Source organism: Mauremys mutica, chromosome 11, assembly GCF_020497125.1.
Source record: "Mauremys mutica isolate MM-2020 ecotype Southern chromosome 11, ASM2049712v1, whole genome shotgun sequence".
Taxonomy (NCBI): domain Eukaryota; kingdom Metazoa; phylum Chordata; order Testudines; family Geoemydidae; genus Mauremys; species Mauremys mutica.
Window position 1 is genome coordinate 71,942,447 of NC_059082.1, and position 27,752 is coordinate 71,970,198.

The 27,752-nt window shown below is 43.3% G+C and overlaps 1 protein-coding gene across 1 annotated transcript; it reads right to left on the reverse strand.

The window, feature by feature from the left end:
• Positions 1–7,414: 7,414 nt before the first annotated feature.
• TMEM130 (transmembrane protein 130) lies at positions 7,415–27,453 on the reverse strand. Its single transcript, XM_044980708.1, has 8 exons — positions 27,130–27,453; positions 21,818–22,120; positions 18,582–18,753; positions 17,469–17,638; positions 16,179–16,263; positions 10,769–10,971; positions 8,792–8,904; positions 7,415–7,952 (listed from the first exon to the last, which is right to left on the reverse strand). Exons 1-8 carry the CDS (start codon positions 27,209–27,211, stop codon positions 7,764–7,766), a joined length of 1,317 nt encoding a protein of 438 aa, XP_044836643.1. The 5' UTR covers positions 27,212–27,453; the 3' UTR covers positions 7,415–7,763.
• Between the last annotated feature and the right edge of the window lie 299 nt (positions 27,454–27,752).

Consider the following 27,752-nt stretch of genomic DNA (forward strand, 5'->3'; position numbering starts at 1 on the left):
AACTGTACTTAAGAAAGGGAATAGGAATTGTGCAAGATATGCCCTGGAGTAAATGTGTCACCCTGAGGTTTCCGGTAGTGGACTCTGGTTTGGGAACTGATTCAAGTTCAAGAAGAGAAGGTCGAGGGTTGTTCCCTAGAGATCAAGAGCTCTTTTCAAAGGAACAAGAATTCTGTCTTGCTCTGGGTTCCCCACCTGGATATTCTGAACCATGTGTGGAGTGATTCTATGGGACTAGACAGGAGCAGGCTGAACCAGTGGTGGTGCAGAGCTGACCTCACAAGCAAGGCCCAACTGGACTGGCTGTGTAGAGATGACTTAATAGGTAGGCCCAAGAGCAGGTGGCTGCAGCAGCAGCATAGAGCTGATGGCCCAGAACTGGACCAGGTAGCTGCACACTGCAGTGGGACCTCATGGTGTGCACATCTCGAGACTTGAGCAGACAGGTGGACCAGCTTATGTCCCCTCACTGAAGCTAACTGGACCTGTGGTGGGGATTGTTTTGTGACTAAGTTCTGAACCAGATCATTAATACCTGGAGCCATAGGGGTGGCTCTCATCCTGGTACACTGACTGGGTTTTATGCATTGATTGTATTTAATTATGTAAGTGGTGTTAGTGTTCCTTTTGTTTGCCTTCCTTGGGCCCACATACTCCTGTTCTGCTGCTGAGTAAGGGAATCTAAAAGGATGCAGTTTACATGCCAAAGAGCTGGAACAAGGTGTAAATTGAAGTAGCCTCCATTCTATTTTAACATGCACCTTCGAAAAACCTTTCTTTAGTGCCTCGGCATGTAGGTTACACCAACTTAAACTTCTGTACGCGCCAATAGATTAATGGTAAGTAGTTCTACAGGGATCTAACTGGGTGTCAGAGGGTCGACATACATCACCTTATACATCAGCTCTGAATGTGGTCACCTCCCTCTGCCTGTCATGGAGTCACCAGGGGTGTTTCTGCTGAGAGCCCTTGGATGTGCAGGCTGGAGGTGGGGTGTTTCCTATGGAGCGTTCTTCGCTGTGAAGCTTGCTCGGCCTGCTCGTTCCCCTAGTCTGGGTTTACTGCCTTTCAGAATGACGCACCAGGCACGCCTCTTTTGAGTCAAGCACTTGTTTGGCTCGTGACTATCAGAGTTATTTATCATAATTGGTTGAGTTGGTGCAGAAGCTGGGGTGGTTTGTATTGCGTATGGTAAGCATTTTAAATGGAATCTGGTGTTACGTTTAGTTTAGATGCCACAGTGATGCATGCATAAAAATAAATAGATCAGCCACTGGTCTGATAGCAACTCGTGTCTTCTACCAGCTCAACCTGCCCGGGTAGATTCAGTGCAAACATTCTTGTGCTTAGGGAGACATCTGCTGTGTAAACTGCTAACTGCAAGCAGGATTTTCTTACAGCACATCGCCCACCCCTGTAGGTCCTGCTCACAAACTGGTGGATCCCCCAAAATCCATGTGTATCTCATGCTGCTGCCAGGGGTGCAGAAGCATCTCTGTGGAAGCCCTGTGTTGCTGCAGCATCTCTGGGTTCTCTGCAGCTCTGCCCCTATTCCCAGTCAGCACATCTTCATGCAGACATATTCTAAGGAAAGTGTAATATAGCAAGAGGCTGCATTAACCATTTCACTCCCACCAAGGTAATACACATCCCCATTGGCTCTGCTGCCCAGCCCACGTGCTCTTTGTTGCTTTCCCAAGTGAAGAGCCATGGGCTTGCTGGGAACCCTTTGCTGCATCTGAGGGATGTGGGGAATGCTACTGTGGAGGCTATTGACTGCCCCTTTGCACGTGGGTAGGAGATGGTCCATCCAGGGAGAGCCCCCTTCATAAACAGGGATCACCAGCGCATAAACTGGCCCCATTATCCTCTACCATCTTGCATGTGTGTTTTGGAAGAGTCTGTTTCAGACAAAACCAGGGAAAACAGGAAGGTGATTGATAACACATGTTGATTTATAAGCGGGTGCAAACAACTCTCTGTTGGTTCATGAGACTGTGATATTGGAAAGGTCTTGGCCAATTTCCAGCTAACATGGAATTCACTTGATTTTCATGCTGCAGCCTTATTGACTCTGAAAGCTGCAGAAATTATTTGGGGTTTGGTTTTGCTCTCTTGGACTTCAAAAAAGTCTTATAAAATAGGCTTTAGATCACTTCCTGGCTAGCACTAGTATCACCTGGGTGGGTTTCCTTTTATAATCACAGAGGTTAGGAGTCAGCTGCCAATAGAAACTCCCTTAAATGGTTACACTTCTACATGGGGAAATGTGGTAGGGAAAGATGCTTAAGATGTTATCCCCACTGTATTTATTCACATGTCAAACACTATGGCCTAGATATCCTTCAGATTTGTATTCAGAGAAGGTTGGCCCAGAGGTTAGGACCCTGGCCTAGGACTTTGGGACACTCAGGTTCAGGCTCTACCATACACTTCCTTCTTTTTGTGCTCAGTTCATCATCCGTAAATTAGGGAGGATACCACTGCACTACCTCACTGGAGTGTGGTGAGGCTAAATACATTAAAGGGAGGTGCTCGCAGACTATGGTGAGCTCCTTGGATGGAGCTGTGTGAGGATAATTTTCTCACCTGAAGAAGAGCTCTGTGTACCTTCGAAAGCATGTCTCTTTCACCAACAGAATTTGGTCCAGTAAAAGCTATTACCTCATCCACCTTGTCTCTGTAATATCCTGGGACCAACAGGGCTACAATAACACTACAAACATCATTTTCTTACACAGTTCTGTCAGTTGTTTTTATATGCAATTACCGTGGTTGCACATACACTCATTATGTGCATGATCTCAGTATTTCCGCTATCAGGTATCGTAATTATACGAACCTGCAATGTGCATTTACTGTTATGAAAATGGGGCCCTCGAAGATTTTGAAGCCCATGGAATCGCCCAGTCTGTAGGTGCAGTTTAAAAATCAGACCTTGTAGCGCTCAGTTAGTTGCCGCAACTGAAATGTGCAGAATTTTAGCAATTCAGCTAAATGGTGCAGGGCCCACTTCAGTTTCCATGGAAACTGACATCAGCTCACCAAACTCAAGGCAAAGTGTTGGCTGATTATCTGATGATAATGCTGAGAATTTAAATATACAATGATTATTCTGAAGCCCTTCACCTTCCTCTTGCTGAACCAATTTCCATTCCTAGCGCATTCAGCAGAGTAGATAGAACTCTGGAAGATTTGAGTTGGAGCTGCAGTCTGCTATGCAGTCAGGTCTCCAGAGGTGAAAGACTGATTAGCGTCTTGGCCCTTACATTGTGCTAAGAAAATGGGGTAACTGTCCCCAAATCTAGCAAGTAGTAACTGGGTTAATTGAATATGGTACAAACTAGAGGATAATGGTTTATTTGCTTTTTAAAATTCAAAAATTTTGCATCTGAACGTCTTTGTTTGTAACCCAGCCTTATAAATTCTAGGGCCAGATTCTGCTCTTGTTACATTGGTGTAGTTTTGGAGTAACTCCACTTACACCTAGATTTATAGTGGTGTAACGGAGAGAAAAGTTTGGTCCATAGAGTGCTCTGGGGAAAACAATCTAAAAAGTTAGTGAGGGAGGTTTAGAACGTGGCTTTAACCCAGCTTGATATCAGAGGCTTGGTCAACGCTGCAGAGTTGGGGGGCAGTGGCCAGTGTTGCAGTGGGACTGGTGCAGCTCCATCAGGGGTGTCGGAGCAGCTGATCAATGGATACGCCCTGTCTCTGAAAATCCAGCTGTTATCTTTCAGTTAACGTACAGGATGGAGAATTTAATCCCCCATGATTTAATTTTTATCCAAAGCAGCTTATTGACGTAAGCTGTGGATGTGGAAGAAAAATGCAAAAAATCTTTCGTTTTGGCTGCTCCTTTTTCCTATCAGTTTTAACCGACTCTGCCCCTGAATTTCATTTTGAAGTGTGTTTAACCATAGCTCTCAAACTGAGATAAATGGTCAGTGGTTAAAGAATGGACCCCACTCTTTCCAAAGCAGGTACCGAGTATTCCTTGATAACTGACTGAATACAGGTGACAATATTGAGTTGAATTGTGGGTGTTCTACACCAGCACTTAAACACTAATAAAATACATGACCCGTCTCAATCCCTCGTGGATGCTGGGGGAGCGTGGGGAGGTGTATTGGAAATTAAAATGGCTACTACTGTATTAAATACCAGGTATCACCAACATGACAATCCACTAGATCAGCAGTTCTCTAACTTTTTGATTGTGTGAGCCCATGTTCAGACCCTCTCCCCTTTAAGCATAAAGGAAGGGAAGTGGTTGTCACCCACCTGGACCTGACCATGGCCCCTAGGTTGAGAACTCATGCAGTAGACTAGAGGAAGTTACACACACAGGAAATAAAAGAAGAAAATCTTAATGTATAACTGAAGCAGTTACAGTTTTACACCTGGGTTTATTCAGTGTATTAGCTGTGTTCCAGTTTCTGATGCTGTTTGCTTGATATCCAGGATGCAATTTTATATAATGTCCTATCAATGTGTTTCTTCCCTTACTCGTTTTATTTAAAAAAATTTAATTAAAAAAATAACCACACAGAACGCCTTCCCTCAGTTGCATAAACTTCTTATCTGCGTATACTCTTGCTTATCTGACCTTACTTGCTCTCCTGCTTTCCACGCTCTGCTCTCGGTTTTGGATCAGTGAATTTAATGATTTTGCTGAACACTTTTTTTTTTCCAGGTCACTGATTTATAAGGTTAAAAAAATGAGTCCTGCTGATTCTTGCTATGTTGCACCACTCGCCTCACTCTGTCCTGAACTGTTCAATTACCCTTTGTCTTCAATTTCCAGGGCATTTACTGAACCCATAGATTAGCTTTTCTGTGCAGGAAGCAGTCTTGTACCATGCCCAGAAATGTATTCATGGGTGTATTCTTTTTACTTATAGCCCAGTTTGTTAGGGTTATTCAAACCTTCTATTACTGATTTGCCTGTTGACAAGCCCTTTTCGATTTCTGCAAGCGATCATCCTGGTGCTACAAAAGCACACCCAGTATATTCGGATTTCCTGCCACCAACTTACTCCCTTAATTATCTGTACTTTCAAGTAATAATGATAGTTCCCTACCCAAACTTCCTGCAAGAGCTAGCTCTGTTACTCCCAAACCTTCTATTCTCTTCAATTTGTCCTGAGCGATTAGCATTTCCCAATATTTTTCAGCGTTGACTTTTACTTTCCTACCCTTTGTGTTTAAGCTTTGAAATTATTTGACTTCTGTGTCACCCTTCTTGCATTATTCTAAAGAAGATAACAGATTGTTTCCTGGGGTTTGCCTTCTTTTTTGCAATTCTTTTTTCTTGATACCATTTTTTATTTCTCTCAGTAATTGATCTCTTTCATGCATAGGTCAGTCCTTCACCCTATCCATTTACTTATTCCTTTTCAACTCAGAGTAGCCCAGTTCCCACTTTCCTTTACATGATGGATTCCACACCCCAACCAGTGCTTGGTCCGATCACTTTTGTGTGGGCTCAGTCATGCCACTGTAGAGGCTGTAGTGTACTAGGGAGTTGAAGCAGTGGTGCTAGCAGGCATAAGTCCCCAGAGTTGTTTGGGGGTGAATGGAAGATGGAATATATCACGGGTGTAAGTAGTTCTACCTCAGCAAAGTCCTGCCTGTACCTTCACCCTACCCCCACGTCCCTTTCTCTGGGGCATCTAGTGCTGCCAGTCCATGTTCCCCTATTACCTGCAGGCAGATTCTGGCCAACTCCAGTGGAAGGGTGATGGGGTATAGGGGAAGAGAGAGGCTCCCTATATCCACTCCCCCAACTCACTGCACCTGGGTTAGCATGTCCCACAATGTATTATGTATGAAAGGGACACAAATGAATATCAAACATCATCAGCTATCTTCACGATCTGAACTTCCCTCTTCGTGTAGCAATTGCCGAGGGCAGCACAGTTCTCTGAGGTCACCAAGGGGCAGAGACCTGTCTTGTAGCTCAGTGATGCAAATCAAATGCCTCCTTTCCAAGGAACTGTGTAACCTTTTGTGGGGTATGTTAACAGCCAGGAACTAGTCCTGTACCTTCTGGCAATTTTTCAAATTGATATTATCTCAGGAATAAGCAGTAAAACTTCAGCGCTTGAGAACAATAGCTGCCTCACAAACTAAGTAGAGCCACCTTGTTAAGACTGACTGAAGATAAGATTTTGGCATTAGCACACTTAACAGGAACACAAAGGACACCTTTTCTAATTCAGAGGTTCCACAGTTCACTTGTAAATACACCATCAAACCCTTTCTTTAAAAAAACAACGGGGGTGGTGGTGGGGAGGGCACTACGTGGGAAGGTACCTGTTAATAGAACTTGGATTGACTAGATCACTTTTAAGGGTCCTTGTCCTCACCTTAAATCCCAACTCCCTTTATAAATATTAATTCAGTTAGCATCACAGCCCACCTGCTCTGAGTTAGGTAAGAGCCCATGTACTGGTGGAGACACTGAAGATCAGAGAGGTGAGCTGACTTGCCTAAGGAACGCTGCAAATTGGTGTCAGAAACAAGAAGAGAATCCAGGAATCCTAATTCTGGATCCCCCTCCCCTCCTTTAGCCATTACACAAGTATTTCCCATATTCAGGGTACAACGAAGTGCTTATAAAAACAGTGAGCAAATCAGCAGGTGAGAAGATGGAGAACAGAGGGAAAGAAATGGAACAGAATTTGATTTTATGTAAACTCTTTCAAGGTACTTCAGGGCTCTAGTATACTAGTAAGTTAAACGCTAGTAGTGCAGTGAATTGGAAGGCGGGAAAGGTAGTAGCCAGTATGCACTAAGCAGTGAGTTCACACAGCTTTGACTGGCAGAACCTGCTCTGAGGGGCACTGACAGCCAGCACTAGTTTTAGCCTATTGTTTGCGTTGTCTCTGAAGAATGCCAGCGGGAACTTCAATGACTATCTAGGTAGAGATTAAAAATGGGCAAAAGGGACCTTATTTTAATGCCTCATCTGAAAGATGGCATCTCTCCTGGGCTAGAAAACCTTAGTACTGCACTGCATCAACAATGTATTGGGAACCCAGCACCTTTTAAGTCATGTAATGTCCTCACACAGTACCTTGTATCTGTTGTTAGTATCTGCAGGTTTCCACCAGTGCAACATCAGCTATTATGTTTCTGGTGAATACTGGTTGCTAAAATTGAGGTCCTTTTAATAGTAGCAACATAATAATTATGGAGTCTGGTTCATTGAGAAGGGTATTGGAGTAAGAATGTTCCAATCTGGAGAACAAACAGGTTTCTTTTTAAGTCCTAATATGCATTACAGTAACAGCATTTCACCTGGTTCAGTCTCCTGGTAAACTGAATGCTGTATGGCGGTGAAAAAAGAGAGAGGCACTTTTTTGTCTTGAGCATTTGCATCTTTGAAACGAACAGCATTGAGATGGGAGTGATGGGGGAAGGTCAGATAAATTACAAAGGGGAGTGGATTTGGCAAACATCTGCACATAAAATAATCCCTCATAAGAATAACATACTGCATTTAAATGATTCGGCAATGCTCTCTACTGTAAGATATACACTCGTGTAATTAAAATATGCGAAGCCACTTTTATTGTAGTTCAGGCTCTTTCCTTTTAAATTACACGATGAAGTACTCTGTAGCATTGGGCCTAATAAGTAGTTAATCTCTCAATGTACCAGCAAAAATGAACCATCCATGCAGCACTTGGCTTTTAACTCATCATAAGAGAAAAGTGAAGGTCAGCAGTTAACGTAACCAAATGAAGCTGTGTTCTTCACACTGTGTAAGTTTTGACTGGCTTGTACAAAGGATGGAGGAGTCTGTGGCTCTCCCTGACAGTCTCCCAATATTCTTGAGGTGGCTGAAGGAAACAGGACCTGCAGCATATTCGACCACAGCTTGACTCGGAATCGGAAGGAGAGGGATTTTTGTCAGACAGAGGAGAAAAATCAAAGTCAGCTACCTGAAAAGCAACATCAAAGAAGAGGAGGTCACTTCCAAATTTAGGGCTACTCTAGCAAGTGAAAAATCAGAAATGGAGCCAGAGTCGGTTTTTCTCTTAACAGGCCTATTATTTATATTGTGGTACTGTCCAAAATGTTAGTTAAGTTCTAGTATCTAGGAAGATCAAGTCTCTGACCCTAGTAGCGTGCATATTAATTATAGACATAACACAAGGGAAAACTCCACTAGGTGAACAAAATAGGAGGATGGGTGGATGAAGGTTACAAAATACACTCGTATGATTACTTAGTACCATTCTACCTAATACCCTGTCCTACCTTACTATTCAACCTCCTTTCCCACTACCACTACCTTCCTTCTTTCCATCCACGCATGGTTACCCAGGATATGTCCTTCTGTGAATGCTCCCCCCGCACCTCCCCCGGGCAATCAGTCCCCTCCCTCAGAACAAGAAAATATTAGAGAATATTAATGGAAATTCAATTTTAAATCGATTTCCCACTAGAATTTGCACTGCAGCCTGAATCAATGAGTTACCTTCATCCGATAAGGACAAAGAGCCCTGCCACGTGATTTAAATGACCGTTTACACAGCTCAAATTTCTAATAGTGAATTCATGCAAGAAACTGCTGTGGAATGAACTACAGACCGAGAATAATTTGGCGAAACTATTCAGTGAATAATTTCAAAATATAACTGAGAAAATCACTCTCTGTTTGTGGGCAATCTGCAACCAGGAAAAAAAGAAACACAACAAAAAAAGGGGTGAGGTAGAAATTCATCCAGTGACTTGTTCTGAATTATTTGCCCAGTGCAAAGCAATGCTACCCCTGTACCTCCACAAGATCCTTCTGCTGTGAGCTGCTTCGGAAGGTCGTGTATATAACAAATCCCAGCATCAGTGAAATCAGAGCAATACATGGCAGGGCAAAGAAAGCCGGGTGAATACCTGGGGAAAGAAGGAATGTGTCCAGTATAATAATATGCACTGAGATCAGGCCATTCTAGGTGAAGAAACGTTAAGACTGGGTAGAATGAAAGAGTAACATGCACTTGGGCACAGGTTATTCTCCCCAAAACACTATTTTTAAAAAAAGCAAATTGCACAGCTGTATTTGAATCATTGTGGTGTATGCTAGATTGTTTTCAATTCTTTTAAACCAGCCTTCACTTTGCCAAATATATTTCCTCTTCCTCCCTCCTCAATCATATAGAATTTTAAGCATTCTTTGTGACTACACCAGGGACACAAAGGGTCCTTGAAGCTGCTCTAAAGTAGGCACCTGAGGATTTCCCAGGCTACTCCCTGAACCTGCCCTAAGTTATGCCAAGAGTTGAATCCATCCTTTGCTGACCCTAAGAGTGCAGAAGCAGGAAACAGAAAAGTGAAATAAAGTCCCCTGGGTCTTTCCTCACCTCCAGGTGTGCAGAGCATTGGGCCCAGAGAAGTGGAGGAAAAGAGAATACATAGGATAATCAGAAAATCCAAATGCTAAGGCAGGGAGAGATTCCACCCAGCAAACCTGCTTTGTAAATATATTCTACCAATTCTGTCTCCTAGTGAAGTAAAGCAAATTATATCAGAACAAACCTCACACCTGGCTGGTAAATCTTCTTAACGCAGTTGCCTGGATTCTGAACTGGCCATGGCATTCAGAACCTTTAACCTCTAGGCCACTGGTTCAAATCCAGCCTGAATTTTGTAGCAACCAAAAGTAACTTCCATCTGCTGGCTGTCCAGCAGCTTCAGTGAAATGAGGTGGTGGTCTCAGCCACAGTCTATTTGACAGGTGCTCGCATCATTACAGCTGGCACTTTTGCTGGCTAGCTCAGGCCAATGACTGAGGACCAGAATGGGGCCAGTCCTTATGAGAGAACAGGGTGGTGGTGTGGGAGGTTGTAAAGGTCCTTTCCTTCTCCTCTTGCATGGTCTGCACAAAGGCAAGGTCATAGATAGCTCCTGAGTGTTTGTGTGCACGCTCTTGAAAAGAGCAGGAAAGAGGTGTGGTCAGGGCTCCCTTCATAAGTTTGGGGGATGGGTTGGCTTTGCAGCTCCCAGTGTAAGCCAGCGTCTTAAAGGCCTTGGAAACTGAACTGCCCTCTTACCCCTTCTCCTGAGAATTTTTAGGCATTCTCTCACCATTGCTCCAGCAAGCTGCCCTGGCCATGCTCTCTTCCCCACCTGGCACTTACCATTTGCTCAGTGCTGGCCCGTTACAGATCTCTGAAAACTGGTTTCAGTTCTGGTTGTCCTGTCTCAAAAAGTGTATAATAGAGATTGATGGGGTGGGGGGCTGGAGGGGCAGAAATTGGCAACAAGAATAATTACAGACTTGGAAAGACTTCCCTATAAAGAGAGAGACTGAAAAGACTGGGACTGCTTATTTTAAGGAGGAGGTTAATACGAGGGGATGTGAGAATTTGTATGTCCTGTTCAGCCTCTCACAATGCATGAGCTAGAGGCCACTTGTGAAATTTAAAGGCAGCAAATTTAAAACTGATAAAAATACATTTTGTAAACAAGTCAGTCATCCTATGGAACTCACAAGGTACCACTGAGACTTAGTAGGATTTTAAAAAGGAGTAAATTTAAACAACAACAACAAAAAAAGAGCATATAACCTTCATGCTTCAGGACATAAGACAACTGCTGATCAGGGTTAGGAAGAAACCATCTCTGGGCTGGTTATTCCATAACTGTCCACTAAGAAACTTTTTGCACTGTCCTCTGAAGCTTTTGGTAATGGCTACTGTCAAAGGCACATCTAGTCATCTGAGCCAACATGGCAGTTCCTCTGTATCTCGAGTCTCACCTGTTGGCCACACTTTAATCTCATGGTACGTCTGCAACATGTTCACATCATTCTCCACTCTCACGCTGAGACAGTATTGTCCTGCATTACGAAAGGTATGGCTCAAATTGTAGGAGGAGCCATTAATCACCACTAGATGGCACTTTTCCCCTTCAAGTGGAATACATTCAGCCTTTATGAGCCAGCATAAGGTGAGTGGAGGGCTGAAATGACAAGGGAAAAAATCAGCAGAGGCTTGTAAAAAATTATTTGAAATAGGAATACATGAATCACATAGATTAAATAGCACAGGAACTTTGAAAACACTGACGGTTGGTGTAAGTAGTAATACTGCACTGAACTAATGCTAGAACTAAGTAGCTGTACACACATTTATCTATTGAACACGTCTTCATAACACTTACATAGCCATGGATATTTTATATAGACCTGACAGCCAAATGCCTGAGAGGCTAGTGGGGCAGACAGCTTCGTGTACAGAATGTGAATGACCGTTTCTGATTGCCTAGGCAAGAACAGCAGTACACACACAGATCGCGTCACAATTCAGGACTTACGATTATAATGGCTCAGCCTACCTTTTGTGGGAATAATGGACCGAAGTCTCAGCGGGCATAAATCAGTGTTGTTCCCTTGACTTCAGTGGAACTATACTGATTTACACGATTTGAAAATGTCCTAATACTTGCTATGACTTTCCCTCAGTTCTGTTAGTACATTAACGAATCCTCATTTCTGCAATAGCATGAATTATTCTTATGCCAAAACGTTGCTGCAGCAGGGGGTGGGGTAATCGGGTTGATGGAATTATTATCAGTGTATGGGTTTTTGGCAAACATTGACTATTTGTCTTTTGTGTTGTGGCACTGATCACCTAAATCATGTGGTATTGTTTTTGTGATGCTGGTAGACCAGGTGCCAGCTTTTGCCAGGTCTGTAGGCGTCAGCTGAGCATTGACAGATTCAGAGCTGGAGACCAGACGTAGCTCACTTGGATATTAGTAGTGTTCAAGTTGGGTGTTAGACTTGTAAGGATGGGTTTAGTGTTTAAACTCTATAAAATGCTTGTAAATTGCTGCACGCATTAATGCTACTTGTAGTGTCTGCATCCCATGCTATAAAGGTAAACAATAAGTTTTACTTTATAATTGTAAAAATGCCTCCTCTGAACTTGTAAACTCAGACAGGACGAGTGATTCCCCCTGCTCATGAAGGAGAACTATCAAGACTAATGCTGTGTCTACACTGCCACTTTCAGCACTAACACTTTAGTCATTCAGGGGTGTGAAAAAACACCCCCTTGAGCGACAAAAATTTTAGCATTGAAAAACACCAGTGTAGACAACGCTTTATTGCTGGAAGCTGCACTCCTGGCGATAACGCTACTACCGATCGTTTTGGGTGGTAAAAAGCAGAGATCTCCAAGGTCAACCCGGTTTAGCCCTAAAAGACATTCAGTGGACAGATTACTACATCTCTGTCACCTTTGGAAACCACAGACTATAACTCAATTGTGCCTATATGTTGCCTGCTTCAACCTGTAAATAACTCTCTCATTTGTTTTCCTCACTTAATAAATCCTTAGTTAGTTTACTATAGGATTGGCTACAAATGTTGTCTTTGGTGTGAGATCTGAGGTAGAAATTGACCTGGGGTAAGTGACTGGTCTCTTGCGACTGGAAGCAACCTGAATATTTTGTGATCTTTGGTGTAAGTGACCATTTATCACTAAGTCCAGCTTGCCTGGGTGGCAAGATAGACTGGAGTGCCCAAGGGGCCTGCCTGTGTCTTTATGGTAAGACTGGAATGGTACTTCAGGAGTTGACATTAGTTACTAGAATGGTAAAATCTAATTATAGAACATGCCACAAGTTTGGGGTGTCTGCCCTGCTTTTTGACAGTCTGCCCTGGGGTTGGCACTCATTGTGAATCATTCCACACAGAGTGGCAGTTTTTGCTTGGCTGACTGTAAATTTTGAGACAGGACAATAAGTAAACTTCTGTTGCTATTTTTTTGGATGAATAATCATTGGGGCTAAAATTTGTGAATTCACAAATGTTTTCCTGAATACTGGGCAGCTGTCTGAATGGACATGAATAATATGATACTATTATTAATAAAAAACTAAACTTTGATTCCTTTATTTCTTTATGAAAATTTGTTACGATCAGGTTGCTTTGTTTGTTTGTAAGTCAGTTCCATTTACCATTATGAAATGCCGTAAACATCTAAGAAATGTATTTTAAAAATTGAAAACCACCAGGACTCCTAAAGTATTTGGTGTCGGCCACGTTCAGAGATGGGATACTGGACTAGAGTGACCTTGGGTGTGATCCCGTCTGGAAATTCATATGTTCCTAAATTTTAGTCCTAATTCAACCCTAGCACTGAGGTCAGAGAATGGACTTCATATGTAAACATTCTGCACACAAACAGAAGTGGATGTCTATTATTGTTTTCATCAGTTTCACGGTATGCTATATAACCAGCCTTTCCTTGATCATCTTCATCATCACATTCCACAGCCAAGACTGAAAAGGAATCCCCTCTAGATACTGGAGGGGAAAAACTGGTTCCACAGCCTGAAGATATACCTCGGGGTCCAATCCTGCATTCCTTCTTATCCAAAACACCCATTCATTTTGGAAGCTTTGGGTCTTTTGGCCTGTATGGTTTCATCAGAGCTTACAAACTAAGCAGACCCAGGAAACACTCTGATAGGAAACCTTCAAAGGAAACCCAAGATGCTGCAAGAAGTGGTGCTGGCAATGCATAAAAGGTGCATGTCTACTTGAACAATCTCCATGGGTACGCCCTTTTGAATTAAATGCAAAACTGAGGTCCTAACCGCCTGTGGCGATTAATGATCTCATGTGGTTTTTAACAAAAGTAGGGGTATTAATCGTAGAGCCCTGGCCAAATTGCATCTTGCTGGATTACATTCTGCATACCTAGATGCTCCTGCAGTTTTATCTAGACAGAAACTGTCTTCATGTCATATAGGAAGTGAAAACTGTTACTGTCTCCAGATAAAACTGCAGGAGCAGCTAAGTATATAGAATGTAATCAGGTTCCAATCCTTTGTGCTCCAATCCTTTGAGGTGCTGAGTGCCCTCAACCACCGCTGACTTGCACAGGATGCTTAGCATCTCATGGGATTAGGTCCTTAAATACCTGCTTTATTCCACCCCACATGTAGCTGGATTTCAGTGGCAAGTGAAAGAATCCTCACAAGGGTATATATGGTTTATAAAGTGCTTTAGGAACAGTTGGCATGAAAGGTGCTGAAAAGGTAAAATGATACTATAAAAACGTGTCTCTCTATTTTTCATCCCTTCCTCAACTAGGGGAGGCAGAAACGAACTTCATTCCCAGAGGTCAGAAAATGTTATTTTTCTTGTTCCTTGGACAATGAGAGAGGTCAATCAGTGTCTGTGATGCTGTGACACACCCAGGATTGTCATGTATGTCCTCTGCTCATAAAAAGCCTATAAAGGAGCAACAGATGAGCGTAACACAACTATTTGGATTAAAGACTTGGCAAAAAGTAAATAAAGCTTGTAAATCACAGCATCGTCTTAAAGCAATGTCACAAAGCTCTTTATTTGCTAGAAATACATCCAGGTACACCACCATTTCCACCACATTTTGGCCATATAGCTTTTTGCTGTGTTTTGCTTGTGCTCTTTATTTACATTTTTCAGACCTTTGCTCTACATGGTTCTGCAGAGGCTCATCTGCTGCTCTCTGGACTTCAATTCTGGTGATAAACTTATCCTTTCTTGATCCTTTTTATCAGCATCCCATTCCTCCAACCCTGCAGCACATTCATTGCTGAGTGAAGAAGTCAATTTGTGCTTGGCTCACTTTGAGTTCTGCTTCTGTCATAAAAATCCCATCCCCTCGGGCCAGATTTTAATTAGACCAGTTTATTTATCATTCAGTGCTGCTTTGTATCACCCATATTCTTTTTAATATGTTGGTGCTATTTCTTCCACTAGGGTTAGGGTGTGGTTGGGTTGTTCATTCTAAAACCCTGTTTCAGGGGTCTAAAATTCACCTGCCAAATATTTTTTACAATTTATGTTAATTTCCATGCAATCTAGGACCTGCACCTGCAAATGTGTAAACTCATGAGAAGTCTTGCTTGGTTCAACAGAGGATGACTTCTGTCCAGGCAAATTACCAGCGATGTCCTGGTGTCACAAAGTTTGGGCACCTGGCAGGAGCCTTACATACACCTGTACTTGTGCTACTGTCCTCCAGGGATAGCTCAGTGGCTTGAACATTGGGCTGCTAAACCCCAGCTTGTGAGTTCAATCCTTGATGGGGCTATTTAGGGCAAAAATCTGTCTGGGGATTGGTCCTGCTTTGAGCAGGGGGTTGGACTAGATGACCTCCTGAGGTCCCTTCTAACCCTGGTATTCTATAATTCTATGATTTGCAATGCACACAGCAAGACTGTATCAACCCAGCCAGCTCTCACAGGCAGGCCTGGCAAGCCTCACTCACTTGGAGGAAGACTTATTGCTGTAGGATAAATTTTAAGCCAGAGTTTGTTCAGTATCTCTCTCTGCTGATGAAGGATTCGGTTAAGTTTTCCAACAAGACATTGCAAAACTCCTTCCCTATCTTAAAAGATCTCCTTCACTCAGACTGTCACACAGCTTGAAAGAGCGTCTGCAAAGCTAAACTTGGGTGTCCACTCTTGTGTTCTTACAGCCTTGAACCTTTAGTCCCAATGCACCACTAAATGCACCAAAGTGGTGCACTGGGAAGAGGGCCGAGACCAGCCTCTGCACTGTAAGCTTTCTCTCCTCCCCAGAACCAGCTGTCTTTGGCTAACTTCTTCACCATTATCCAGTTCTTTCCCTTCACTCCTCCCCTTCTGGGTCTACTGCCACTCAGACTCTTCTTGCCTGGTTCACCTTGTGGCTGCTGTTACCTGGCTGAAACAGCACCCTAAACTTATCACTCCCTAGTGTCAACCCTGGTGTGCCTATTGGTTAGTGTGCCCTACATGCGGCGTGCAGGTTTCTTTAGTGATAGGGATCAACGAGGAAGAAAAGTCCAGAGCACAGTTTAAAAAGACCCTTCTTTTCCTTCCTTTTTACTGCTCTCTGTGTCTCTTCTCACCGACCTCTTTGATTTTCATTAACATTTGTGTTGTGTGTAAAGCACTTGGGGATTCTCAGAAGAGAAGTGCAGTTTATTAATAGTCCACATTTCTGCAACCTTTGCAGTACGAGAGATTTTTAGAGTCATGAACAAGTAATGTGCAGTAATATCTTGTTCCTAGAAAATAAATCTTTCTAGGATCAGTTCTGTAGCATGCAACGGGTTACACACTGGGGAAATCAGAATTAAAAAACAATTTTTTTTATAGCAAAGGATATTTGTGTTACTTACCTGCCATTGATATGTAGAGATAAACTTAAGTTTTCCATTACACGAGTCTCTCTGGAGCCTATGACACTTATACTTTTAACAGCATCTGGAAAGAACAGTGTGACAAAGTCATGAAACTGTGGCTTTAAAATCAAAAACAATTTCTTGTTTTACACTGAAAGTTTAATTTTTATACACTTTTCTATGCTGGCTTATTTTAGTCACATCAGTGATATTTATCTATCATTGTTTGTTTTTGCTAATAAATAGAATCACTTCAGGTCAACTAGTATGTTTTGTCAGTTATCTTTAAAAATTACAATCGATTATTTTTAGGCTTGGAAAGATTAGATTTTTATCGGTAAATGTTGATTTCACCATATACAGACAAACCGACAAAAGAAAATTTCCATCAATGATCATTAAAATTCACAGATAGGCAAAGTAAGAAAAGTGCTGCCTGAGAAATTATTAGAGTTGATTTAGGATATTTACTTTGTATATTTTGACAATGTGATGTTGACAATTTGTGTTTTAACCATTACAAGCATTAGTTTTTGAATCTCAACATCTACTGTCGTTAAATAATTATGGTCTGACCCCACCATTGTCTGTACTTCCTCCCAGTAACTTCCTGCAGCTGTAAAAATGTAAATCTTTGAAAATCTAAAAAACTGCTTAACAATAAACATTGATATTATCTGCTGAAATTATCAAAAAATAAAAATTGAATTCTGTCAAGACTAATTTCATGCATTTAGGAACTGTCCTTTGCTATGGCCTCTGGGTGCCAAAGCAAACATAAATTAGCCTTATGCAGAGCTAATCAATATAATTAAATAGAGCCATTACACACTTTTTAAAATAATGATTAAAAATTCAAAATATTTTTGCAGGGTTTAAATTTTGCATTTTGATTTTTTTAATCAAAAAATGTATTTAACAATTTTCATTTACTAAAAACAAGGTTTTTGATACATGGAAATCTTTTGATCATGGTGATAAAAAAAATTCGGATTAGAAAACATAAATAATTTCATTAAAAATGAAAAATTTAGAAAAAGTCTTTACTGAATGTTTGTTTTTGAAAAGGGATATTTTGATGATAAAACTGGTTATTTGAAGGGAAAAAAAAACCACCCTGAAAAGCTCTGTTTTTAAACCATAGGTCTGATGCAATACCTTATTAAAGAGCTTCATATTCTGTTTGATTATCATGCTCAACTTATGATCTAGAAATTACATTATACTACAACTTGTGCAACAATGCAGGAAGTTCTGTTTTGCGCATCCAACGCCATTTATAATTACCCAGCAACTCCAATTCGGTGGTGAAATCTCCCGTTTTCTGCACAATCTTTCTTTCATGTGTGGCACTGTCAATTTGCTCCCATTCAGCTACAACTTTGAGATGTACCTTGCAATTCCTCACCATAGAATAATTATAGTAGACAAAGGGTTCTTCAGTTACCAGCTGAGTTCTATAGGTAGCATGAAAAGATTTAGAATCAGCATCACCTCTGTTCAGAAACTGCTTGCACTGAACGTTTTAGATACATGAAGGTCTGAGTCTTCTTTGTTACACCAATGTAAATCAGCACTAACTCCCCAGAAGTTCATGGAGTTATACTGATGTCAAACTGGTGAAAGTGAGATCAGAATTAGGCCCACCAGTATGCTTTTCTTACTTTGTGTCATTGTTTTCCTGAAAAACTTAAACAATCATCCCTAAATATCATTCTGGGTCAGAATTAGGGTGGTGATGATCTACTATTTCTTTTATTACTGTCAGTAAAGCAGGGGTGCCACAGGCAAACTGAATGCTTTAGTAAAAGAATATGGGCCACTATTTAAAAAAAAATCAAACCTGAAATATATGCACACAAACATTCATGCCAGAAGTGCTTATGCACCCATCCAATCAGTGACTAGAAACAGTACCATGTGATTATCTAAGGTATTTATAGATGGCCAGTCCTAATATCTAGACACTGTTCAATAACAACCAAGGGAAAGAATACAATCGATTCTTCAAATGTATTTAAAAATACACTTGAGAAAACTGCAATCTGCTCATAAAGATTCTGTAAGCAGAAAAACATGCTCAAGTCATTAAGTATATTTACTATGAATTATTTGTTCAGCTCTATGTATTTGCACTAGCATACCCTCTCTAACGAAACATGGACTTTAACCTAAAAACCTGGATCTCAACACCCCTGCAGTTTGAGGAAGCTCAGCACACATCAGCACCTAAGTAGCATAATAATAAAACTTGGAGACAGACCCTAGGCCAAAGCTTACATTTTTAACTGTTTGTGAGCTCCTAGACTATCTGAACATTGTGAGTGTAGGAGTGTGTTACACATCCTTACCAGAAGCATCCAGAGCCTTTCCATAAATAAACAAACAAACTGGACATACCCATCTCCAAAATCCCAGTTGTAGATGAATGATGCCGACTTGAAATAATTACTCGGATCATGAAGGAAGAAAGAAATCAGGGTCAGAGTGTCTGTGGCAGAACTGGAACCTTGTTCGACAAATGTTCTGTTGTCTTCTATTTGTGCAATGTTAAGATTCCCTACTATAAACTCTGCAGAAGAAGATGATAAAGGAAGAATAATGAGACTGTATTTCACTTCCATGGCATTACCTACAAATCTCAAAGCCTCATTTAAACATTAATTCTTTTAATCTCTCAACATCCCTGGGAGGGTGGGTAAGCATTTTTATACCTATTTCACAGATTGGTAAATTTAGATAGAGAGATTAAATGATTTACGCAAGGTCACACAGCCTGCAATAGAATCCAAGGGGGGAAATCTTGGCCCCATATAAGTCCAGAAAAGTTTTGCCATTGATTCCAATGGGGCAATGATTTCACTCCAGGAGTCCTGACTCCCTGTCCCTTGATCTAACCAATACACACTCTCTCTAAAACAAAGTATAGGAAAAGAAAATTTTTACTATTGTGGATGTCTGACATGCTATACACAATCCTATAATGATTTAAAATACAGTTATACAATGTAAAGCGATTCCGTGCAAACAGCATAGTGAAGTTCGAAATTTCATGTCTCTCAGTGATGATATTCTCTTATTTGCTTGGTTTATAGCAGGGGTTGGCAACCTGCGGCACACGGTCTGATTTTTAGTGGCATGCTGCTACCAGCCAGGGTCCTGGCCGCTGGCCCTGCTCAGCCCGCTGCTGGCCTGGATGGACAGAACCCTGGCCGGCAGTGGGCTGAGCGGGGCTGGCAGCTGGGACCCCAAACCGGCAGCGGGATGACCCGCTCAGCCCACTGCTGGCCTGGGGTCCCGGCCGCCGGCCCCGCTCAGCCCGCTGCTGGCCTGGGGTCCCGGCCGCCGGCCCCGCTCAGCCCGCTGCTGGCCTGGGGTCCCGGCCGCCGGCCCCGCTCAGCCCGCTGCTGGCCTGGCATGCGAAACCTTAAATTAATGAAGACTTGGCTTACCACTTCTCAAAGGTTGCTGACCCCTGGTTTATAGGCTGATAGTCTAGGGATGTGTATACTGCATTTAAAAACCTGCAGCTGGCCTGTGCAAGCTGACTCAGGCTGATGGGGCTTGGGTTTGCGAAGCTGTTTAATTTCAGTGTAGACATTCAGGCTTGGACTGCAGCCCAAGCTCTGGGACCCTCCTAGGGTTGCCAGTTTTGGTTGGATGTATTCCTGGAGATTTCATCACATGACATAATCTTCAAATTAATTAATTAAAGATTAATCTTTAAATTCCTGGAGACTCCAGGCCAATCCTGGAGGTTTGGCAACCCTACTCCCAACTCACAGGGTCCTAGAGCTTGGACTCCAACCCAAGCCCATATGTCTACACTGCCATTAAGCAGCCCTGTGACCCTGAGTCAGCTGGCATGGGCCAGCCCCGGGTTTTTAACTGCAGTGTAGACATATCCATAATGGCCAGCATTGTGAGTGCAACCTGTGATACAAGAAATTGGGCTGGGATCTCTCTAGATCGTCCATGGTCATGCTGATCAGATTCCAAGGGATAAGCTCATTATAGGTAACTAGATAGGTTAGACGGATCACCTGTAACATAGATTCTGCTATCCAGTGGCAGATTAGCCATTGGGCCAATTGGGGTGCTCGTAGGCTCCATACGCCTGGTGCTCCAAGCGGGGTTGGGGGCTTGCTCCACTCCCCTCACCCGCCCGGCATGCCTGCTGGGGAGCAGGGTTGGGGCCCTCACTTGTTCTGGCCCACTTGTTCACAACCCCTAATCCGCCTCTGCTGCTATCTTGTTAACAAATCTCTCGATCGGCAAATGAAGCTAGAATGAAAAATCACGCTTCCAGGCTGGGACTGACTCTGCAGAACTAACTGGAGACAAAACTAAACAGACTTATTTTTTATATTGGAGCTTTTCCTTGGGCCCTGCAAAGCCAGTACTTGGGGGCCTGCTTGCTTGGGGAAACTGGCAAGGTAAAGGTGAATCTTAGCTTTCATAGGTTAAAAAGTTTCTCTTCTTTTTCCTTGTGAAGATAGCCTTGAAAACATAAGCCGATGGAAATTGAGCACCGAGATTGAAAGGAATAAGCAGATAGGCTCTGCTTTGGCAGTAAGAGGCAGAAGAGGACTGAAAGATCCTGTGCGCACACTCAAACTCATTGTGTAAAATGGTTTAAGTTTGAGGTGTTTCTCAAAGAATGATCTCACTAACCCTCCCCCACATTTGCAGGTGTTCCCTGTGGCTAGTATTCTGATCCTGATGGACAAGAATCGGTTATGTTAAGGGATGATGGAGAAAATCCTTTCACAGGCCCACCCAACAATCCTGAGGATGAATCCACTGGACAGTAAAATCAGATCACGTGACTCTAAATAGCCACATGATCAGATCTCTTGAGCGTGTAAGCTCTTTGGGGCAGGGACTGTCGTCTGTTCTCTTTGTACAATGCCTCGCATAATGGTCCATGACTGGGCTCTTAGATGCTATGATAATACAAATAATAATAATGAGGTGCTATTTTACATAGTCCCACTTGTGACAGTAGCCACGCCTTCAACTGTGCTCCAGCTGCAGTTATTCAAAATACTTTTATACAAAGTATAATAGCTCTACCATGCCAATGGCCTCATGATATTCCTACTTCAGTCATGTCTTGTGCATAATTTGGATGTGACTGATAAAAGGGGAAACTTGTAGATTGCTGCTGCTGGAGGTCAACTCAAGTTTGGAACTAGATATGCTGAGCTAGTGTGTGACAGCAACAATCTGCATCTTCAGGAATCTAGATTTCACAGGAAAAAAAGGGCCTGATCCATACCAGGCTCGCTCTAGCTTTTGTGAGCTACAATTAGCAGAAACATGTGAAGTACAACTGCTCAAACATCAGGTTTCTAGCATGGTTTTCTTGAGTAGTGGGCACAGGGATTTTTTTTTTTTTGCAAGTGAGCATGTTACTGATTTTCTGTCTTGGGTAGTCTACAGCATGGTCTGGTGACCACAGTTCATGGCAAAAAAATCTCTGTCCACCTGTCAAAGAAACTGTTCTAGAACTCTGCTAGTAGAAGCCATGTTAAACATGGTTGTAGCTAGCACTGTTCTGAATCCCAGAATACGCAGTGCCTATCTCAGTGGAATGTGTGAAGACTCGAATGAGCTGTTCAAAGATATTTTACCTGTAACATGAAGCATTGTGAAGCTTTTGGCGATGGGCTGACATAACCAACAATGTGTCTCAGTTGCCCAGACAGAAATGGGAAAGTCTCCAGAAAATTCACCCGTCACTGTAATCATAGAGTTAAATCGCTGCTCTGATTTCTCAATCAAAGTCAGAGGGGTGAAAATCCAGTTAAAATGATAGGACTTTAGGTCACTAATGAATGCAACATCATCATTCTTCATACTCAAGCTGGCATGAATTGTGGCTTGAGCTCCCGTTGTGATGGGACCATTGTTGTGGATTTGCAGAACATACTGCACTGTAAAATCAGAAAACAAAAGTCATTGTGTTTATATATATATATATATATATATATTCTCCCTGTGATCAAACGTGAAAAAAGTATTAACGTGCTGTAATTATGTGGTTTTAGCACCCGATTGCACTAAACACAGTCAAGCCTCTGAACAGGCACTGCACCTTGGTATTTAAAAATATATGTATAAACATTACTCTCCTCTCTAGCTCCATGCAGGGCCGGCTCCAGAGCCCAGCGGGGCAAGCACCCGCCTGGGGCGGCCCTTTCCCGGGGGGGCGGCAGGCTGGGCCGGCGGACCTGCCACAGTCATGTCTGCGGGAGGTCCACCGGAGCCCCGGGAGCAGCGGACCTGCCGCAGGCATGACTGCGGAGGGGATGCTTGGCCGGCGGCTCCAGTGGACCTCCCGCAGGCATGACTGCGGACGGTTCGCTGGTCCCGCGGCTCGGCTGGACCTCCCGCAGGCATGCCTGCGGCAGCTCAACCGGAGCCGCCGGACCAGCGAACCGCCCGCAGCTGCGGGAGGTCCAGCCGAGCAACCAGTGGACCCTCCACAGTCATGCCCGCGGGAGGTCCGCTGCTCCCGCGGCTTGGGGGCGCCTCCCGGGCATGACTGCTTGGGGCGGCCAAATTTGTAGAGCCGCCCCTGGCTCCATGACTAGTTATATGTTATTTAGAATTAAAACAATTCGCAATGAAAAAACATACATTTCCATAGGGATGGGTCCTGGAAATGTTAAAAAATAGAGAGGGGTCCAAACCAAATAGCTAGATCAGAATATCCACAAAACTTTGGGGAAGTTTAGATCCAGATTTGGACCTTGCAGTTGGTTAAATAAAAGTGTATACGCAGAGAAGGGGCAAAATATATCTGTGAAGTAATAAACCCTCCCCAGCTTTGTTTGCCTTCTGAAACGTTACAAGCTAAACCAAATCCTTCCTGATAAGGGTCTGTTCCAAGATGTGCAAACACCTTCCATTTTAGGATTGTTTTTCTCTTTCTGTGTCACCATGTACAAGAACTCCTCACTTAAAGTCGTCCCGGTTAACGTCATTTCGATGTTAAGTTGCTGATCAATTAGGGAACATGCTCGTTTAAAGTTGTGCGATGCCCCCTTCTGACCTCATTTGGCAGCTGCCTGTTTTGTCCACTGCTTGCAGGAAGAGCAGTCCCTTGCAGCTAGCTGGTGGGGGGCCTGGAACCAGGGTGGACCAGCAGCCCCCTATCAGCTTCCCACTCCCCTAAGTTCCCTGTGCAGCAGCTGCCTGCAGTTCAGCTGTGTCCCTCCCCCCACTGCCATTTGCTGCTCCTGCCCTCTGCCTTGGAGCTGCTCCCAGAGACTCCTGCTTGCTGTATGGGGCGGGGGGGGGAAAGGGGGGCTAATGTCAGGGTGTCTCCCTCCCCCCTGCTCCTGCACCCCGCTTACCCCATCTTTCATAGAGCAGGGGGGACACACGATGGAGGGAGGGAGCTTCTAGGCAGTAGCTTCCCTCTCAGGTCTCAGCAAGATGATTTAATTAACAGGCCATGTACTTAAGCCTGGGGTCAGCTACTTAAAGGGGAAATGCACATTTTTTCTCTCACACCCCAGGTTTGTGTCTCTGTCTGCCCTCCCTCCTTTCCTGCTGTCTTGTAGAGTGTTGTGAGTGTTAACCCTTCAGGGCCCAGTCAATTGCTAGTTCATTTAGCAGTAAGGCATTCCCTGGGAAATATCCCACCCTCTGACTCCTCCACTTCAACCAAGCTTCACAATCATCATCACTGTGTACCGGTATTAAATTGTTTGTTTAAAACTTATACTGTGTGTGTGTGTGTATATATATAGTCTTTTGTCTGGTGAAATTTTTTTTCCTGGAACCTAACCCCCTCATTTACATTGATTCTTATGGGAAAATTGGATTCGCTTAACATCATTTCGCTTAAAGTCGCATTTTTCAGGAACATAACTACAACGTTAAGCGAGGAGTTCCTGTACAAGCCTGAACACACTTTTTACACCAACTTTGTATGATGAGGAGAAAAAAACCTTTGTGTAGTTAAGAGAAAGATTCTGTGCAGAGGAAACTGCAGGCTTCAGCGATCACCTGGGCCAAGCTCCCTTAAAGTGGTTTGTAATTTTAAAGTACAGGGGCAAATTCAGTACTGGTGGAAGCAGGCACAAACTTGGGCCAGATTTTTAAAGGTCCTTGGGCACCTAAAAATGCAGATAGGTGCCTAGCAGGAGTTTCAAAAGTGCCTAGGTGGCTGACTCCAGTTGAAATCAATTGGAATTAGGCACCTAGGTGATTAGGAAAATTCCACTAGTTGCCGAAGTACCTCTGTACATGCATTAAAAGTCTTGGTGTTTCAGCCTCTTATCACCAGAGCAGAATTTGTCTTATGGACATGGGTGTGATGATTTGGTCTTCGGAAATCATTACAGAGCCAGTCTCTGCATTTGAAACAAGACCAGTTTTACTTTAAGCCTACAAAAATAACAGGCATTATTCCATTGTGGATTTTGCAATGCAAGCCAGAAATCGAAGCACACACGTCATATGGACATGCCAACTCTCGCAAGTTTATTGTGAGAGATGCGATCACTAAGTAAAATGAAGCCTCATTCATGATCTTGTGATAGAACTCTCAAATCTCAGGATTGTTTTTCTACCCTGGCTGGGTGTGGCTCCCGCTGTCAGCCCCGGGCGGCCGTTCCCCTGGCAGCCTGGGAAGTGGGAGAGGGGACTCTACTGCAGCCCCCTGAGGCCTGGGATGGGTGAAGAGGAGCAGAGGTGAGACTAGAAAGGCTGAACTATGGCCGGAGGGCAGCAGGAGGGCTGATGTGAGGAGGTGAGGGCTGACAGGGTGGAGATCTGTACTGATGGTGGGTTCTGAGCAGGTGGGGTGAGTGCTGGGAGGCTGAACTGAGGGTGTTGGGGTCAGGGGTCAATGGGGAAGGGGGGTTGAACTGATGGGTGGTGATAATGGGGACTGGGGAAGTGAACTGAGGGGGACTGAATTGGAGGGGTTGGGTGGGGAGAGAACTTAAGGAGGACTGAGGGGCAGGATGAAGTGCTGGGCAGGTGATGGGGGTGAGAGCTCCTGTAATTGGGGCCAAAATCAGCTTATCCGGCACAGGTGGGAGAGTGGGAAATTGTCAGATGTACACGCCCTCGGGATGGGCAGGTTTTTGTTTTGTTTTTTTTTAAATCAAGAGAGTGACCAAAACAACACAATAAAATCTTTAAAAAGTCACACTTTTGGGGGCCAATCTCATGATTTTTGAGCGTCCAACTCATGATTTTTGATCTCTTGAAGTTGGCAATACTGTACGAGTTAATATCATAGAACTTCACCCAGGGAATCCCTTTCCCCAACTGTATTCATTCTTCCTGCTAGTTTTGGATCGGGCTTTTGTAGCCACAACTCCATTTCTTCCAATCACCCCCTGCTTCATTAAAAAAGAAATAAAAAGACCACAACTTCAATGCAAAGAATAAATTTTGTGTGAGCAGATCTGATGCTGTTCTGCAGAACTCATCTTTATAAATAGAGTCATTGTTAGCTACACCCTTCCCTTAATCAATGTATCCGTGAGCAGGGTTTTGGCCTGAAGATTTGTCCCCCAAATCAGGTACGTGTTACAGGTTTAATCCCCTTATTTCCTTATTAAACCCAAGAAAAATACAGGTTTTTCCTTTAGCCTTATGTGTATGAAAGAGAACATACTTTTTTGTTTGTTTTATGGTCCTCAATTACTAACCTTTCCTCTCTCTACTTCTCCCAGCCTGGGAAAGAACCAGTCTAGGGCCTTAATTTAAAGGAAACATCCACAGCCTAAATTGCGTATGCTAGTGAAGGTTAGCCCTGTATTCAAACGGAATGAGAAAGGGGGGGAGGGAATCCAAGCCCTTGCGGAATGGCTGGGAGTAGAAAGAAATGTGGTGGTGCAAAACTGGAAAAACTCAACTCCTTCCTGATGCAGGTAACCTTTTAAAAACTTAGATGGAGAGAGATGTCTCCTATTTCTCTATGTAAGTTAGACTTAGCTCACTGTCCATTTTGCCGAAGCACAAATGGAGGAAAATAGCAGAAATCAGTGGAGGATATCAAAAAGAAACTGGGAAGGGGTCTTATTGAAGTATGATAACTGAGAGAGAGAGGGGTCAAGTTACTCGCTCAAGGTCACACAATGCATAAGTGGCAGAGTGGAGTATTTAACCCACTCTCCTGACTCTCCTCTCATACCATTTGATGTAAGATGCAACACAGCCATGCTATGAAGGAGCAAAGGGAGAGGTGGGCTGTCTTAGTCATTTGTGACTCACTGGGTGCAATAGCAGTGAGGCAGCAGAGATGTTTTACTGCATCCCAATTAGGAAGGAAATCTAGAAGGGGGCTGACAGACTCATTCTTGTCCTCCCAGATTTGCCAAGCCTCACCATGAAGAGGAGGTGGGAGCTGAATGAGGTTTATGGATTAAAAAGGGCAGAAGTAGCTGCCCCTCCCTCCCCCGTTTTGTTCTGTAAGAGAACTTGCTCATTATTGCCAGCTTCCTACTGGGAAGGTGTCCCTTGGGGGTGCAACTCCCTTCACACCTGCTCCAGCTATTCAAGCAGGATGAATGAATACACAATCCACTGCAGAACAGGAAAACAAAAAGTCATCCTTATAAATAATCAGTGTTCAAGGTAGGAGGTTTAACCACATCTCAGTTTTGGAGTAGGGTTTTATCACTCTTCGGGAAAATAGAAACCTAGCACTGCAGAAATTAGCAACGGGAGAAAGATCTCTCATCTAATCTGTTCCCCTGCAAATGCAGGACTGCATATGACACTGCAAATTTTGCTGCAAATGCAGATAGAGCATTTATTTTCATGCAAACGCTAGAAATGCTCAGTTGCTTTTGAGCTTGCCTGGAAATAAATGCTGCTTCTGTGTTTACAGCAGCATAAGATTGCTTTTCAGGACTGCTTCTAATGACCCCTGGCTCATTAGCCCTGTACTGAGAAAGGAGCAGATCTACCTTACCTGCTGCTGACTTGAAATGGAAAAGAAACAGCACCATGCAAGTCACTTGGAGGATGCTCGGGGTGAAAAATGCCAGGGCCATTTGTGGTCAGTGTGCCAAGAGAAAGCAGCTGCTGTCTGTTCAGCTCCGATAGCCAGACTTCATCTTCCAAGTGGGCTCGAATTTGTCTTTATGCTGGGGAGGAGACGGGGAGCAAGCAACCACGGCTGCTGTCCCCTAGAGGCAATGTGGGGTACTGTGCTGTCTGGATTTTTTTGTTTTGTTTTTTATTTTCTCTGTACATTGTTTGCCCAGCAAATCCTCACTACCTAACCAATGTAGAAAAGTTCTTATTAGGTTTTGTTACAGGTATATTAGTCACCTGTATAAACCAATGGATTAGAAAAATGAGGCGGAGAAAATCCCTGTCTGGGGTGTTAATGAAAAGCTCCTAGAGCTGCAAGAATTTTGAAAATAAAAATCAGGTTTCTGGTAATAGAATAAATGTATTTTGGTATGTTTGGCGATGTGCATCTTGCAGAATTTTGTATAAAACACTGTATAAAACTCTACAATAGACTGACCTGTGCAGGGCTTAATATCCCATTAGAAAACAGGTGAAGTACTCTGCCCATCTCCTATA